Source organism: Acinonyx jubatus, chromosome D1, assembly GCF_027475565.1.
Source record: "Acinonyx jubatus isolate Ajub_Pintada_27869175 chromosome D1, VMU_Ajub_asm_v1.0, whole genome shotgun sequence".
NCBI lineage: Eukaryota > Metazoa > Chordata > Mammalia > Carnivora > Felidae > Acinonyx > Acinonyx jubatus.
The window spans coordinates 105,494,665-105,508,247 of record NC_069390.1 but is presented as its reverse complement, the minus strand read 5'-3'; the positions used below and the strand labels follow the sequence as shown (position 1 = coordinate 105,508,247).

Sequence of the window (13,583 nt, the reverse complement as noted above, 5' to 3'; positions counted from 1 at the left end):
AGTCAAATGTTTGTTAAAACCCTGTCTGTGGATACAGAGAGTTCATGGACCCCCAAGAGAGTCAGCTGAGTAGACACACTGGCCGTGCAATGAGCTGTGAGTTAGTGGAGGTGAGCGCAGAGGGCTGGGGGATCCCAGGGGAAGGGGCTCGTTTCTTTACATCTCTCCCTCATTAAATCTTACTGTTTGTGTGTGGAAGCCTTATTTCTAGCTGGGTGAGTGGATGAGCCAGGAAAAGCCAACCTCGTTTGATAGAGCCTGTTGACTTGTTATTCTTCAGGAGACAGACTTTCTAGAGACAATGCCTCGGGCTAAAAAATGATGATGATGCCGATTTCAGCAGCCCTAACTGGCAGAGGGACTGTTGTGGAGCCGGCATCTTCTGATCTGTCCTTGGATGACAATGTATCAGTTAGCTGGGTCAACAGATGGCCCACAGGGACGCTGAATGGACAGCTCAAGTGGAGTTTCTCTTGAGGAGAACTGTCTGACCAGTACTGCCAAGAAAAAGGTTTGTTTTTGTGTTTGTTTTCTCAGGGGAGTGACGTCATGTATAGGTAGGGAAAGCTTTCTTCCCTGAAATGCCGTTCATTTGTAACTTGTGCCTTTGGAGGGGTCTTGTGGAACTAAATACCGTACCAGTGTCAAGTGCAAAATCAGTTGTATCATGACCTATTTGAGTGGCTTGAGATGGCTCTGTCTTTCGGGTCTGAGTTTATCAAAGTAAGAGGCTACAGTACATTTGTTCTGAGGAATCTGCTCAAGGGAAATAAATCAGGGGTTGGTGAAGAGAGTGGGGGTGGTTGAAAGGGGGCAACTAATCCTGGAATAGGTTAAAAAAGCAAAACACTCAAAGTAGAAATATTAAAAATAGAGAAGCCTCGAGGACCAGATGGGCAGAATTGTGAACAAGCCTGGGGACAAAATTAAATAAACCCTCAGGGAAATATTTTGTCATCTTGTTGGGAAGCCTCTGTGGGTACTTGGAGCTGCTAGAAAGCTTCCTATATACCCCCTTGTCCATTTAAAAGCTACGGTAGTGGGAATGAAAATCTGACCTACTTTCCAGGAAACTTTTTTTGGTCAGAAAGGCAGGATGAAATGATACCGAGGCAGTGGGGTACAGAGATAAAACCACTCGATTTGCTGTCAAGAAATGTGGACTAAAGTCCTGACTCTGTCATTGAAAATAAAATAATAAGATAACCACGCACATTAATTGAGTGTTAAGTGCACTGCGTATGTCAGCTCATCACATGCTTACGAAGTCCAGATGTATGGGGCTGTTGTCTGCATCCTACCCACGCAGGTACCCTGGAAGAGGCACAGAGGAGAAACACTTGTCCCGTCTTAGATTCTGTGGCTGGCTTAAGAAGAGAGATTAACAGGAGAAAAACATACACATTTATTTAATATTTTCACATGTACACGGGAGCCTTCAGAAGGAAAATGAAGACCCAAAGGAGCTGTTAGGCATAAAAGCTTATAATCTTTGTACATAAAGGGCAATGAATTGTGAGGATGTGACAGAACAAAGGGGCTGGGGCAGTGACTTGTGGGACAGTGACTGGCAAATGGATGGGGGAAACTTATAGAAGAGAAACGATTTTAGTAAGTTCCTACAAATCTATCCTGGTGTTGGTTCCCAGTCTGGCGGTAAGGAGGTTCCTTCTTCTCTTCCTGGTCCAGGCGGGGCACCTTTCTCAAGGGAAGTCTTATGATCTGCTTTTAGATACAAAGGGGTTGAGTCAGAGAACCCTTCTTGGATCTGCTGATTCTGACGCGCCTTGAGCGCAAGATGATCAGTATGGCAAAGTGGCATATTGTGGGGTGGCGTGTCCCCAACCCCTGAATTCTGCACCTCTTATGGAGCAGAACCAGTGCTTGAAGCTGGGTCATGTCGTACTCCAGAGATGATGCTCCTACCTGAGTCCACCTGCTGAACCTTGGGAAAGTCCCTTTCTCGCCCAGCCTCGTTTTTCTGTTGGCACTTGCCCTGATCCAGCTAGACTTGTCCTCCCTGTTCATAAATAAGCATGTAATGTCTGGCTTAATGTTCACCTGTATCTCTAAGATCGTAACTGCCACGAGGACAGTGGCTTTGTCAGGATCGCCGTATTTCCAGCAGTGGGCACAGTATCTGGCACGTGGTGGATGCCCAGTAAATAGTCACTAGAGAGATACATGAACCATAATGAGTCTTTATTTCACCCGTCAATCCTAAGATCCCACAGCAGCAACGTCAGATGAGCCTTTTGTACCACTTTGTCCTGCTTCTTGGGGACTTGCCCAGAGAGAATGAGGCCTCGCTCGTTTGGTTTCTCTTGATTCTACCTTTGGAAACAGCACTAATGTACGTGAGACAGTTTGTGACAACTGACATGGTCATGAAGTAAAGTCTCTGTGTACAACTTAGGAAGCAAGGGCACCATCGGTAATAACTTACAAAGTGCCTTCTTTCTGCCCAGGTCTGTGCTGGTCCTTGTTGGGTTAGAAGCGTCCCTGGCCTCTGCCTACTCGGGGCTTTGCGGATGGTGAAGAAAGCAGACACGTCATACAAGGCAGTCGTTAAGAACGCTATGTGGGAACAAGTGCCGGGATATGAAGCTGACACTGTGGAGGTCCTGAAGGCACTGAGGTCCTGGAGGTCCTGAAATCACGGGGGAGGGAAAAACAGAGGGGGCAGGTTTGAGTAAGGAAAGGAGACGAGGAAGGACAGTCCCTAAAAAGCTTTCCTTTTTCTTCCAGAGCGTAGGAAGTTACACACAATTCCTGACAGTGTCAGTAAACATGGCATCAACTTAATACCTCTAGAGCCTTGACCACATGCTTCTACCTGCATCATTTATTGTGTAACAGTCGGTATAACCCAAGGAGGTAGAACTCATTATTGTCCCTGCTTTTATTTGGTAGATAAGAAATTGAGCCACGGACTGGTTACCGACATGCTCCAAGGAACACCTGTAGTAAGTGGTGGAAGCCACGTTTAAGCCCGAGAATCTGCGTCACGAGATGTGTTCACGGGAGAAGAGACTTCGGCGTGGATTCCGGCTTTCAGAATGCCCTGCGTGGGAGGATGCAGTAAGTGCCCCCTCATAGCCCCACTTTTGCGCCCTTAGGAGCCCCTCTGGCCTCAGGACCCTTAGGTGTGTATTCCGTCTCTGGAAATACAAGGAAAAAAGTGAAAATCCTAAACCAGGTGGGGTCCCAGTATGCTGATCAGAACTGTGGAGACCCCCAGGGCTCAACTAGAATGGCTAAATTGGAGTGCGGTTTGGACGCGCCTCAGACGGAGCCGGTTACTAATGTTATAGAGGATGAGTGACATCTTGTTGCCACGTGTTTCAGCCCCATCGGATGGGAGGTGTGTTTTTGGAAAGGCGTTGTGGACACTTTTCCTGGCGAAAAGTTAACGGGAAAGGGTCTGAACACGTGATTTCCAGGGATCTCTGGAGTGAAGAGGGAGGTGACCTGGAAGGTCACAAAGCTAAGGAAAAAGATGAAATGGTTCACTGTACATCCTAGTTTTGTGTTCCTTCTTTGAGACGGTTGGGGCATGGCTGTGCCTAGACCTGTCTCGGCACTGACCTTGCTAATCATTCCTCTGTGTCCATATTGTGAAGCTTACAGTTGATGACTTTGGTCTCTATTTCAAATGGACTCTGAAATACTGTGCGTTAAGATAATAGAAACCTTTTTACCCGTGGGCATCTCGTGTCCTTCATTTGGTAAATTCCTAAATGACCGGTACTGTACCTTAATTGCCTTTTACCGTCATTGTGGAGCTAACGATTTCCAGACTCTTGCAAGTGCTAACGTCCTGAGATTTATTTGCTTCGATCAAGGCTTTTAGAGGGTCACCGGGGCTGGGGTGGAATAAAGAAAGCTGGGAAATGTGTTCAGACCTGGCAACTACGAATATTGTAGCGTCTTTTCTATTAGCTATGGATGTTATGGATGAATGATGAGAAAGTGTCGTCTGCTGTCTCACTATGTTAAAGGATTGAAACTTGTGTCTCGTTTTCAAATTATATGTGGGGTTTGATGGATAACAAATGTCAGTTCAGGTTGGGGTAGAATTTACAGGGGCGTGTTATATAATACATTTATTTTTCTTCATTTTCTTCACTTTCTCCTTAATGCAAGAAACCCGATTCTGAAACATTAGGTAATGAATAAAACATGTCTACTTGTCAACATACGAATACATAAAAACCCTGTTGTTTTAGTATTTTCCACAGAAGGTCAATATCTATAGTCACTTTCTTCATGAGCAAAGAATGTCTTTGCGCTATTCGATCAAGGAAGGGGTTTGCTTCCTGAAGGCAGCACTGAGGGTCAAAGGCTTGTAGGAAGTGGAGAAGAGGGCAGAAGCCGTAATGACAAGAATGACAAGATGAGCGTATTTATATGAGGTGGATGTCGAGATCTAGAATCTGATGCTCTTGTCCTTGCTTCAGACCATCCTCTTGCTGCTACAGGTGAATTTTAAAAGATGTATTGGGCACCCGGGTGGCTCAGTTGGTTGAGTGGCTGACTTCCACCCGGGTCAAGATCTCAGGATTTGTGAGTTTGAGCCTGGCATTGGGCTCTGCGCTCTCAGTAAGGAGTAGCCTAGAGCCTGCTTCATATCGTCTGTGTCCCTCTCTCTCTGCCCCTCCCTTGATCATTCATATTCTCTCTCTCTCTCTCTCTCTCTTTCTCAAACATAAATAAACATTAAAAAAAAAGATGTATTGATTATTCAAACTTAATAGCGTTTGCCTTTTTGCCAACATATTTATTCTTTTGTATCTGTTGTGTCTAGGGGTCCTTCCCCATAGCTGTCTTGATCCGTTTCATAACGGGTAATCTGTCTGGTGATCTGATGTATTAATATTGTGGAAACTGAAGGCCTTTGAGGGGAAACTTCATGATTTTCTTGCTCTGAGTTCATTGCTTTGTATTGCTCAGTAGTACTTGGTGATATGTGGGTATTAAAGGGTTTTTTTTTTCTTTTTTTGTGTTTTTGTTTAACCATTCACCCACTGAAGAACAACTTTGTTTTTTCTATGTGGAGTTCTTACAAATAAGGCTGCTGTGAACATTTGTGGACAGGTATGGGCCGAATAGAAGTTTCTGCTTGTCTTGGATAAATGTCTAAGGGTGCAGTTGCTGGGATGTATGGAAATTGCAAATTTAGTGTTATAAAAGTCTGCCAAACCTCTTTCCAGAGTGGCTGTACTATTTTATATTCCCACCAGCAGTGTTTGGATTTTTCCATGTCCTTGCCAGCATTTGGTGGTGGTACTATTTTTTAACTTTAGCCATTTTGTAGGTGCATGGTGATATCATGTTGTAGTTTTAATTTGCATGTCCCCAATGTCTAATGATGTTTAACATTTGCCATCTATATATCTTCTCTGGTTAAATGTCCATCTATCTTTTTTGTAAAATATATGTTCAACTGTTTTTTTTTTTTTTTCTTTTGCCTATTTTTTTTTCTGTTGGGTTTTCAGTATTTTTATCTTGCTGGCTTGTTAGAGATTTTTTATATTTTTTAAATAAATTTAAGACCCCTTTTTTGGATACATGGATTACAGGTATCTTCTCTCATCTGTGAATTACCTTTTCACTCTCTTAATGGCGTCTTGTGATGGATGGGAAATCTTAAGTTTAGCTAAGTCTGATTTATCAGAACTTTCCTAGCACTCTTTTGAGGGTCTTGTTTAAGAAATCTCTGACTACCTCAAGATCATGAAAATGTCATCATATATTTTTTTTCACAAATTTGTATTGTTGCTTTTCTATTCTCTTGAAGATTATGTCTGTGATTGGTGCCATTGCTTTCTGAAATTATTGGAAGAATCGACCAGAGAAGCCCTCTGGGCTTGAGGATTTCTTTGCGGATAGGTTTTAAGTAAAGGGTCACATTTCTTAAATGAACTATGAAACAAAGTTTTCTATTCATTTTTCTCTTAGCTTTGGTAACTTCTGTGTTTTGAGGCATATTTTTACTTAAATGTAACCTAATTTTTGGCATAAAGTTATTCATAATATTCTGATCATTTTTCTGAAGTCCGAAAGATCTTAAGTGATGTTCTTCTTTCATATCTGTTAATGGTAATTTGTGTTTTCTCTCTTTTTCTTGATGAGAATTGATAGTTTATAAATTTTATCTCTAAGGACACATTTGGTCTCTTATTTTAATTCACTAGTTTATCTTACTTGCTTCCTTCTACTTTGAGTAGATTTGATTTGCTGTTCTTTTTTATTTTAAATGTTTTATTTATTTATTTTTGAGATAGAGCTGTCAGCACAGCTCTGAGCTGTCAGCACAGAGCCTGTTGAACTCAGAATCATGAGATGATTAACCAACCGAGCCACCCAGGTGCCCCAGTTGTGGCTGCTTTCTAACCACATAGTTAGAAGCAGATGATTGTAACATCCCCAACTTCCATTTTGAATTGTGGATTCCTTGTATTTACCATATATTTAATAGAACCCATCATTATGTTTATCAAAGCTTTTTTTATTATTAAGAGCTATTTCAGACATACAGAAAAGCGCTGAAAATAATACAACTCCCCTCCAAGCCCACAATCAAATTATGTTAATGATTTTGCTTTATTCAGATCAGATTTTTCTCTATATGTCTTTTAAAGAAATAATACATTATCGATACCACTAAAGACTTTGAACGTATTTTAATCTCTCTACTGGCTAGACAGAACAGCTACCCAAAGATGGTGTGTCTCATTCTCATGCAGGTTTATAGACTTTCACTACATTTGCATGTATTGATAAGTTATAATTTCTATTGTTTTGCATGTTACAATATTAAAAAAAATAGTGTTACAGTTTAAAACTTACTGGAGAAAATATATTTAACTATTGTATAGTAATTCATTATATTAAAAAATCAGTTCACTTATCCATTCCTCAACTTTTTTTATTAGGAATAGTAAATATTTTATGTCTTCTTAGGTATATATGTACAGCTCTGGGGTATGCACGTAGTACTGGAATTTTACTAGATTTTGTAAGATTGCTCTTCAAAATGATTTTAATAAGTTACGTAGTTACCGGCGATGCATAATTAGGAACATACCTTACATCCTTGACAACACTTGATGCTTATTTAAAAAAATTTACATTTTACTGAAATCCAGATAAATTGAACATCTATTAAAATGTGTAGTTTTTTCCCTGCAATTACGTGTCCCTATTTTCTGCCTTGTTTCTGAGTCTATTTGATTTTTTATCTTTCATTTGTAGTGGTGTGTAAATACCTCTGCATACTGTACAATATGTATACTAGTCCTTTATGGGATTTATGTACTATGAATGTATTCTTGTAGGCTGAGTCTTTATACGTTGTTTACAATGTCTTTTGTCATTCAAAAGTTTTAACTCTAACATGGGCAGATTGATCATTTTATATTTGTTTTTTTAAAACATTTTTTTAATTTTATTTTTTTAGAGTGAGAGAACAAGCGGGGGAGAGGGGCAGAGTGAGAGAGAGAGAGAGAGAGAGGGAGGCTGAAGCAGGGTCTAGGCTCTGAGCTTGATGTGGGGCTTGAACCTATGAAATGCAAGATCAAGATCTGAGCTGATGAGGCAGGCTTAATGGACTGAGCCACCCAGGTGCAGAGAGAAGGAGGGGGAGAGGGAGGGAGGGAGAGGGAGAAGGGGAGAGGGGGAGAGGGAGAATCTTAAGTAGGCTCCGTGCTCAGTGTGGAGCCTGATGCCAGGCTCGATCCCACGACCCTGGGATCCTGACCTGAGCCGAAATCAAGAGTGGGATGCTCAACTGGACAAGCTACCTGAGTCCCCCTGTGTTTTATCTTTTTAATGTTTTACTTAATAAATCCTTCAGTACCTACATGTCATGAACATATTTTACATGTTTTCTAGTAAAAATTTTCAAGTTTTATTTTTCTCATAGAGCTTTTAAATCTACTTGCGACTTATTTTACATGTCATATAAGGAAAAGACTGTGTTTTTTCCCCTTTCTGTTGATAAACTGTTGTCTGGTCACTAATTGATACGAATAGCCCGTCATTTCCTTGCTGTTTTGTAATGTTAGCTCTGTAATATACCCCATTTCCATACACATATGTCTGTCTCTGTTGGTTCCAATGGTCTAGTTATCTTTATAGGCAAAAAATACAAAACTATACAAATCATTATAGCTTTAAGGTAATTTATAGAAACAGAGAAAGTCCTGTTATTTCTCTGCCTCTTCAAATTTACCTTGACCCTATACTTCTGAAAATAAATTTAGGATCAACCTATAAGTGCTTTTCTTGGAAATGAGATAAATTTTAGGGAGAATTACCTTCTCCATAATACCATCTTGGCATCCATGAACGTGATATGCCTTTCAATTTATTTATGTTGCCTTAATGTTTCATCTGTTTGTCCCAAAGGATGTTAGTTTCTATTACAGTTACTTCTACTTACTACATTGCTTTTGTTTCTATTGTGAATGAAGATAAACTAATAATTGTTATTAAAGACATGCTCTTGGTTTTGGTTTCCTTAATATGTTACTCATAAATTCTCTCTTTTGTTCCATTGATTTGTCTGTTCTTTCACCAGTATTACACTGTCTTGTTTATTGCAGCTTTATAGTAAACCTTGAAGTATTGTTAATCTTCACTTTGTTCTTTAGTCTCTGTGTTGAGTGGGCTATTCTGGGTCTTTTGCCTCTCCATATAAACTTTAGATCCATTTGTAAATATCTACAAAATAACTTGCTGGGATTTTGACTGGAATTGTTTCAGATCTGTAGATCAAGTTGGCAAGAGCTGACCTCTTGACAATATTGAGTATTCCTCTCCATGAACATGAAATATCTCTCCATTTGTTTAATTCTTCTTTTTGACTGCTCTCATCAGAGTTTTGTTGTTTTCCCTATATCTGTCATCTACATTTTTGTAGATTTATACCTAAGTATTTCATTTTGGGGCTATTAATGTAAATGTAAATGTAATTTTAATTTCAAGTTCCATTTGTTTAGTACTGGTTTATAACAAACCAATTAACTTTTCTGTATTAACCTTGAGTCTTGTGACCCTGCTACAGTTGATTATTCCAGAATTTTGTTGTTCTTGTTTTGTGGCAATCATGTCACCTGAGAACTAACACAATTTTTTCTTTCCCTATCTATATATTTTTTATTTCCTTTTCGTGTCTTACTGCATTAGTTAAGACTTCTAGTACATACTGAAAAAGAAGTGATGAGAGTGGATATCCTTTTTTTCCCCCTGATATTAATGGATATTACTCATTATTAAGTATGATGTTAGCTGTAGGTTTTATAGATGTGCATTATTCAGTTGAGGAAGTTTGTTCTATTCCTAGTTTGCTGAGAATTATATCATTAATGGGTGTTGGATTTTGTTAAACACTTGTTCTGTATCTATTGGTATGACCATGTGATTTTTTTCTTCTTTCACCTGTTTATGTGATGGATTACATTAATTGATTTTTGGACATTGAATCTTGCATATCTAGGATAAATCCCACTTGGTTGTGGTATGTAGTTCTTTTTATACATTTTTGGAGTTGATTTTCTGATATATTGTTGAGGATTTTCACATCTTTGTTCAAGAGAGATGTTTGTCTCTCATGCTTCTCTTTTTTTTTTTTAATTTTTCTTTTAATGTTTATTTATTTTTGAGACAGAGAGAGACAGAGCATGAACAGGGGAGGGTCAAAGAGAGGGAGACACAGAATCTGAAGTGGGCTCCAGGCTCCGAGCTGTCAGCATAGAGCCTGATGCGGGGCTCGAACCCATGAGCTGTGAGATCATGACCTGAGCTGAAGTCGGATGCTTAACCGACTGAGCCACCCAGGCGCCCCTCATACTTCTCTTTTAATGTCTTTGTCTAGTTTTATTATTAGGTTTATGTTGGACTCATACAATGAATTAGGAAGTATTCTTCCTGCTTCTGTCTTCTGGAAGAGATGGTAGAAAATTAGTGTGATATCTTCCTTAAATGTTTCGTAGAGTTCACCATTGAACCTCTCTGGCCCCTCCTTCCTTTTCCCTTTTAAAAATCTGTTTTCTGTGCCTGAAATGGACTTTATCATTTATTATACCTAGAAAACTATGACTTAAACTTTTCTTTCTCATAAAAAATTTACCCTCTTTCTCTCTCTTACCTAAGCTCCTGGGTGTGTGTTCCATTTCTACCACTTTCGTTTTGCCTCCTGAGGTATTTCATTTTATAAGCTTGTCCACTCTATGAGGTACACTCCCCAACTCCTTCCTTCCTTTTACCTTTGGAGACATGTCCACCTGTCCTTTTGCATGCAAGAGGCTTCATTGCTTATCGCCGGAGAACGAATCAGGTAGGAAAAGTAATTACGTGTGTGTTGAATCTTTTATGGTTCTTAGATTAATAGTCTCTGGGCTATGTTTCTTTTCTTTTGAGTTCTTAAAATTACAAAACAAAATAGACTAGGTTATGGTGTGGTAACAAATAACCCCAAATATGAGTGCCTTATCGCAAAGTTTGTATCTCCCTCACACCACATTTCTATCATGGTCACTCTGGGACCCAGACTCATGAGCAGCAACCATTGTGAACACTGCTACCTAGAGGCAAAAAGAACCCAGAGTGGAGGTGGGGTCTTAAGTGACACATGTCTTCCTCAAAACTCATTTTCCAAGCCTAGTCACATGCCTTAATCCAGTAACAAAGAATCAGGAAATATTTGGGGGAACGGCTATAATGATAACCACAATTAACAAGATCCTGTTGGTATTTATTAGGGAGAGGCACACATCTGTAAGGGCACAAACCCTTCTCTAGTCTCGGGGGCAAAGCATACCAGCCTCCTCTTTGCTTCACAATATGAATTGAAACTAGTTTGCTGAAAGTGTCTGGGTAGAACTCGACACATCTTCATGTTTTATAAAAACAATTTTCGCCTCTGACGGTATCAGAGCAACTGATACTTCAGGCTCTCCGATTCACACAGGAATCATTCCCTGTAATTGGCTCTGTAACCCAGAATTAATGATAATAATCATATTAATAAATAGTAATAGTGATGAAAGCTGATAATAATTTGGTGATTACTGCATTCCAAACATTTTCTAAGAAGTCTGTGTGCATTACGCCATGTAATTGTCACAACAACCCTTTGAAGTAAATTACATGGATATGAGTAGCCCCATTATACAGATGAGGAAAATAAAGCACCAGAGAGCTGGTAACCTTGCCCAAACACAGCTCATAAGCCAACGGGTAGGGGTTCTATTTTGAGCAACCTGGCTCAACTGCTATGTTAGTCTAGTTTACTGTCCTCCGGTTTCTTACCCATGATACTTGGTGTGCTCTTTTATATTTTTTTCATGTTGTGACAACCTCATTTTTCTAGACGAGTACTTGGGCTATGTATCAGAACGCAAACAATGGCCATCCTGAGTCAGTGACACGCTTTACTGATTTTTCCCTCTTTGCTTTCAAATGCATTATCTTTGAGTCTATTTTTAGGTGTTTTTGAACCATTTGATAGTCCTGGCTACATTGAACTAAAGGCACCGATAAAATGTCATGGGCTGTGACTTTGACTCTCCACTGATATCCCAAAATACATCATTGGCTATATTATCTCAGTCATAGTCTAGTCAGTTTTATACAGAGGGAATTTGGGGAAAGGAATTGGTTACCTGTGTAGGAAAGAAGAAGAATCAAATAGGAAAATGTGAGGTAATCAGAACAGAAAGCCAGTGCTGCCCCTGGGGCTAGAAAGACAGTGGAAGGAAGTTTGTTTTCAGTGTTCAGAAGGCTGGGCCATTTAGTCAGAGTTTGACCATAACGAGGGGGCTGTCCAAGGATCTGGGAAAGCAGAAGGAGGGGCTGACTTTCGACGGTGGAAAGTCGCTTTCTGCTAAAGATGCTACCCAAGGCGGACGAGAGAGGGAGACACAAGTCTTGGCTTCTCCCTGTCTCCTGTCTTCACGGTCCTACCAGTTTTTTCCCCTTGGCCAAAAATTCCGAGGTTCCGGTGGGCAAAGAAGCGTAAGACACGTATTTCCGTGTGATCCGGAGGAAACCAGGGAAAGGGCAGATAATGCGTTTGAGAACAAATGGGCACATGAGTGGTACATCGACCAAGTCAGTAGTTCTCCGAAAGAAAGGGGTGAATTTAGCTCAGGCAGCACCATTAAAAATCCATCGCTCTCTTAAATGTATGTTACTGTATTACAATTGGCTTGAATGGATTTTTCACTTTTAAAGTGAATGATTTTACATCATATGTATGCAGTCATACTCATAACAAGTTTTACTAATTATTTATGGATTATGATTGCTATAACATAGCAGACAAAAGCTAATTATTTATGGTGTGTGGTATATAATGATATGTTCTTTTCCACCTCTTTTCCCATTCAGTTGCCTGAAATAGCAAAATTTTATCTCAGGATTACTCACTGTGTTCTCCACTGAGGGCCCAGGGCTAATAGTTGTCAGTTGACGTGTGGGATTATGGTTCTTGAGGGCAAAATGGAGATCTAGGACTACATATCTGTGACATAAATTTACCTTGTTAAAAAAGGGAGAACAAAATCTATGAAACTAATAATGGTGAGTCATAGACAACAACACTTGCCATACTATGCTTCATTCACAAATCACACAAGATACTCTCTGAAAAAAAGAAACTGTAGTAAAGCACCTTTGAGAAAAACTCATTATTTGCCCCCTTGAAGGAAAGTCACAATGTCTAATGAAGGGTTGGGGACAGAAGCTAGAATTGTTCAATCCAGCATTCCAAATGTAATTTACAAGAAGAGCCAGGCTCCCACCATCATCCAAGTGAGGGGTAGTAGATGTGTGAATGAGGTCTGTGATCACAGGTGTGGTGTGAGGAATGGAAGTGACATAGAATTGATGGTGATTGCCTTCAGGTTGGACTCGGGTGGTGGTAAAGAGAGAATTCAAGAGCAACTGACGTTTTCAATGAACAAAATAATGGTTGTGTCAGCAATACACATGGGGATGGATGTTAGAGGATACTTGCGAAGCAGCTTTTGTAGTAGTAAAAATCTGAAAGCAAAAAATGCTCATCTATGGTAATTATTGAATAATGTATATTGCATTTAATATTGTATGTAATAGCTTATAATATATTGAATATGTTAATATATACACAAATATATACAAGTAGGATTTTACAACCCTCTTAATAAGAATGAGTAACCTCTATGCTAATAGACTTAGAAGAATTTATATCATGTTCAGTGACCAAAGCAAGTACAGTAAAACCTTGATTAGTGAGCATAACTCGTTCCAGAAACATGCTTGTAATCCAAAGCACTTGTATATCAAAGCAAATTTCCCCATTAGAAATAATGGAAAGTTAGAGGTGCCTGGGTGGCTCAGTTGAGCATCTGACTTCAGCTCAGGTCATGATTTCACGGTCCTTGAGTTTGAGCCCTGCGTCCGGCCCTGTGCTGACAGCTCAGAGCCTGCAGCCTGCTTCGAATTCTGTGTCTCCCGCTCTCTGCCCCTCCCCCACTCACAGTCTGTCTCTCTCAAAAATGAATAAACATTAAAAATTTTTTTGAAAATAAAGAATG

General features: G+C 39.8%; 1 protein-coding gene across 2 annotated transcripts in view; it reads left to right on the top strand.

The window, feature by feature from the left end:
* The window catches only part of CD1H11orf87 (chromosome D1 C11orf87 homolog), a 305,472-nt gene that overhangs the window by 242,808 nt on the left and 49,081 nt on the right, over positions 1 to 13,583 (top strand). For both annotated transcript variants that reach the window (XM_053204135.1, XM_053204136.1), the window contains exon 2: positions 2,914 to 3,081. In XM_053204135.1, the coding sequence (XP_053060110.1) occupies positions 3,077 to 3,081 (5 nt within the window). In that variant the 5' untranslated portion in view covers positions 2,914 to 3,076. The remainder of the gene's footprint in view (positions 1 to 2,913; positions 3,082 to 13,583) is intronic.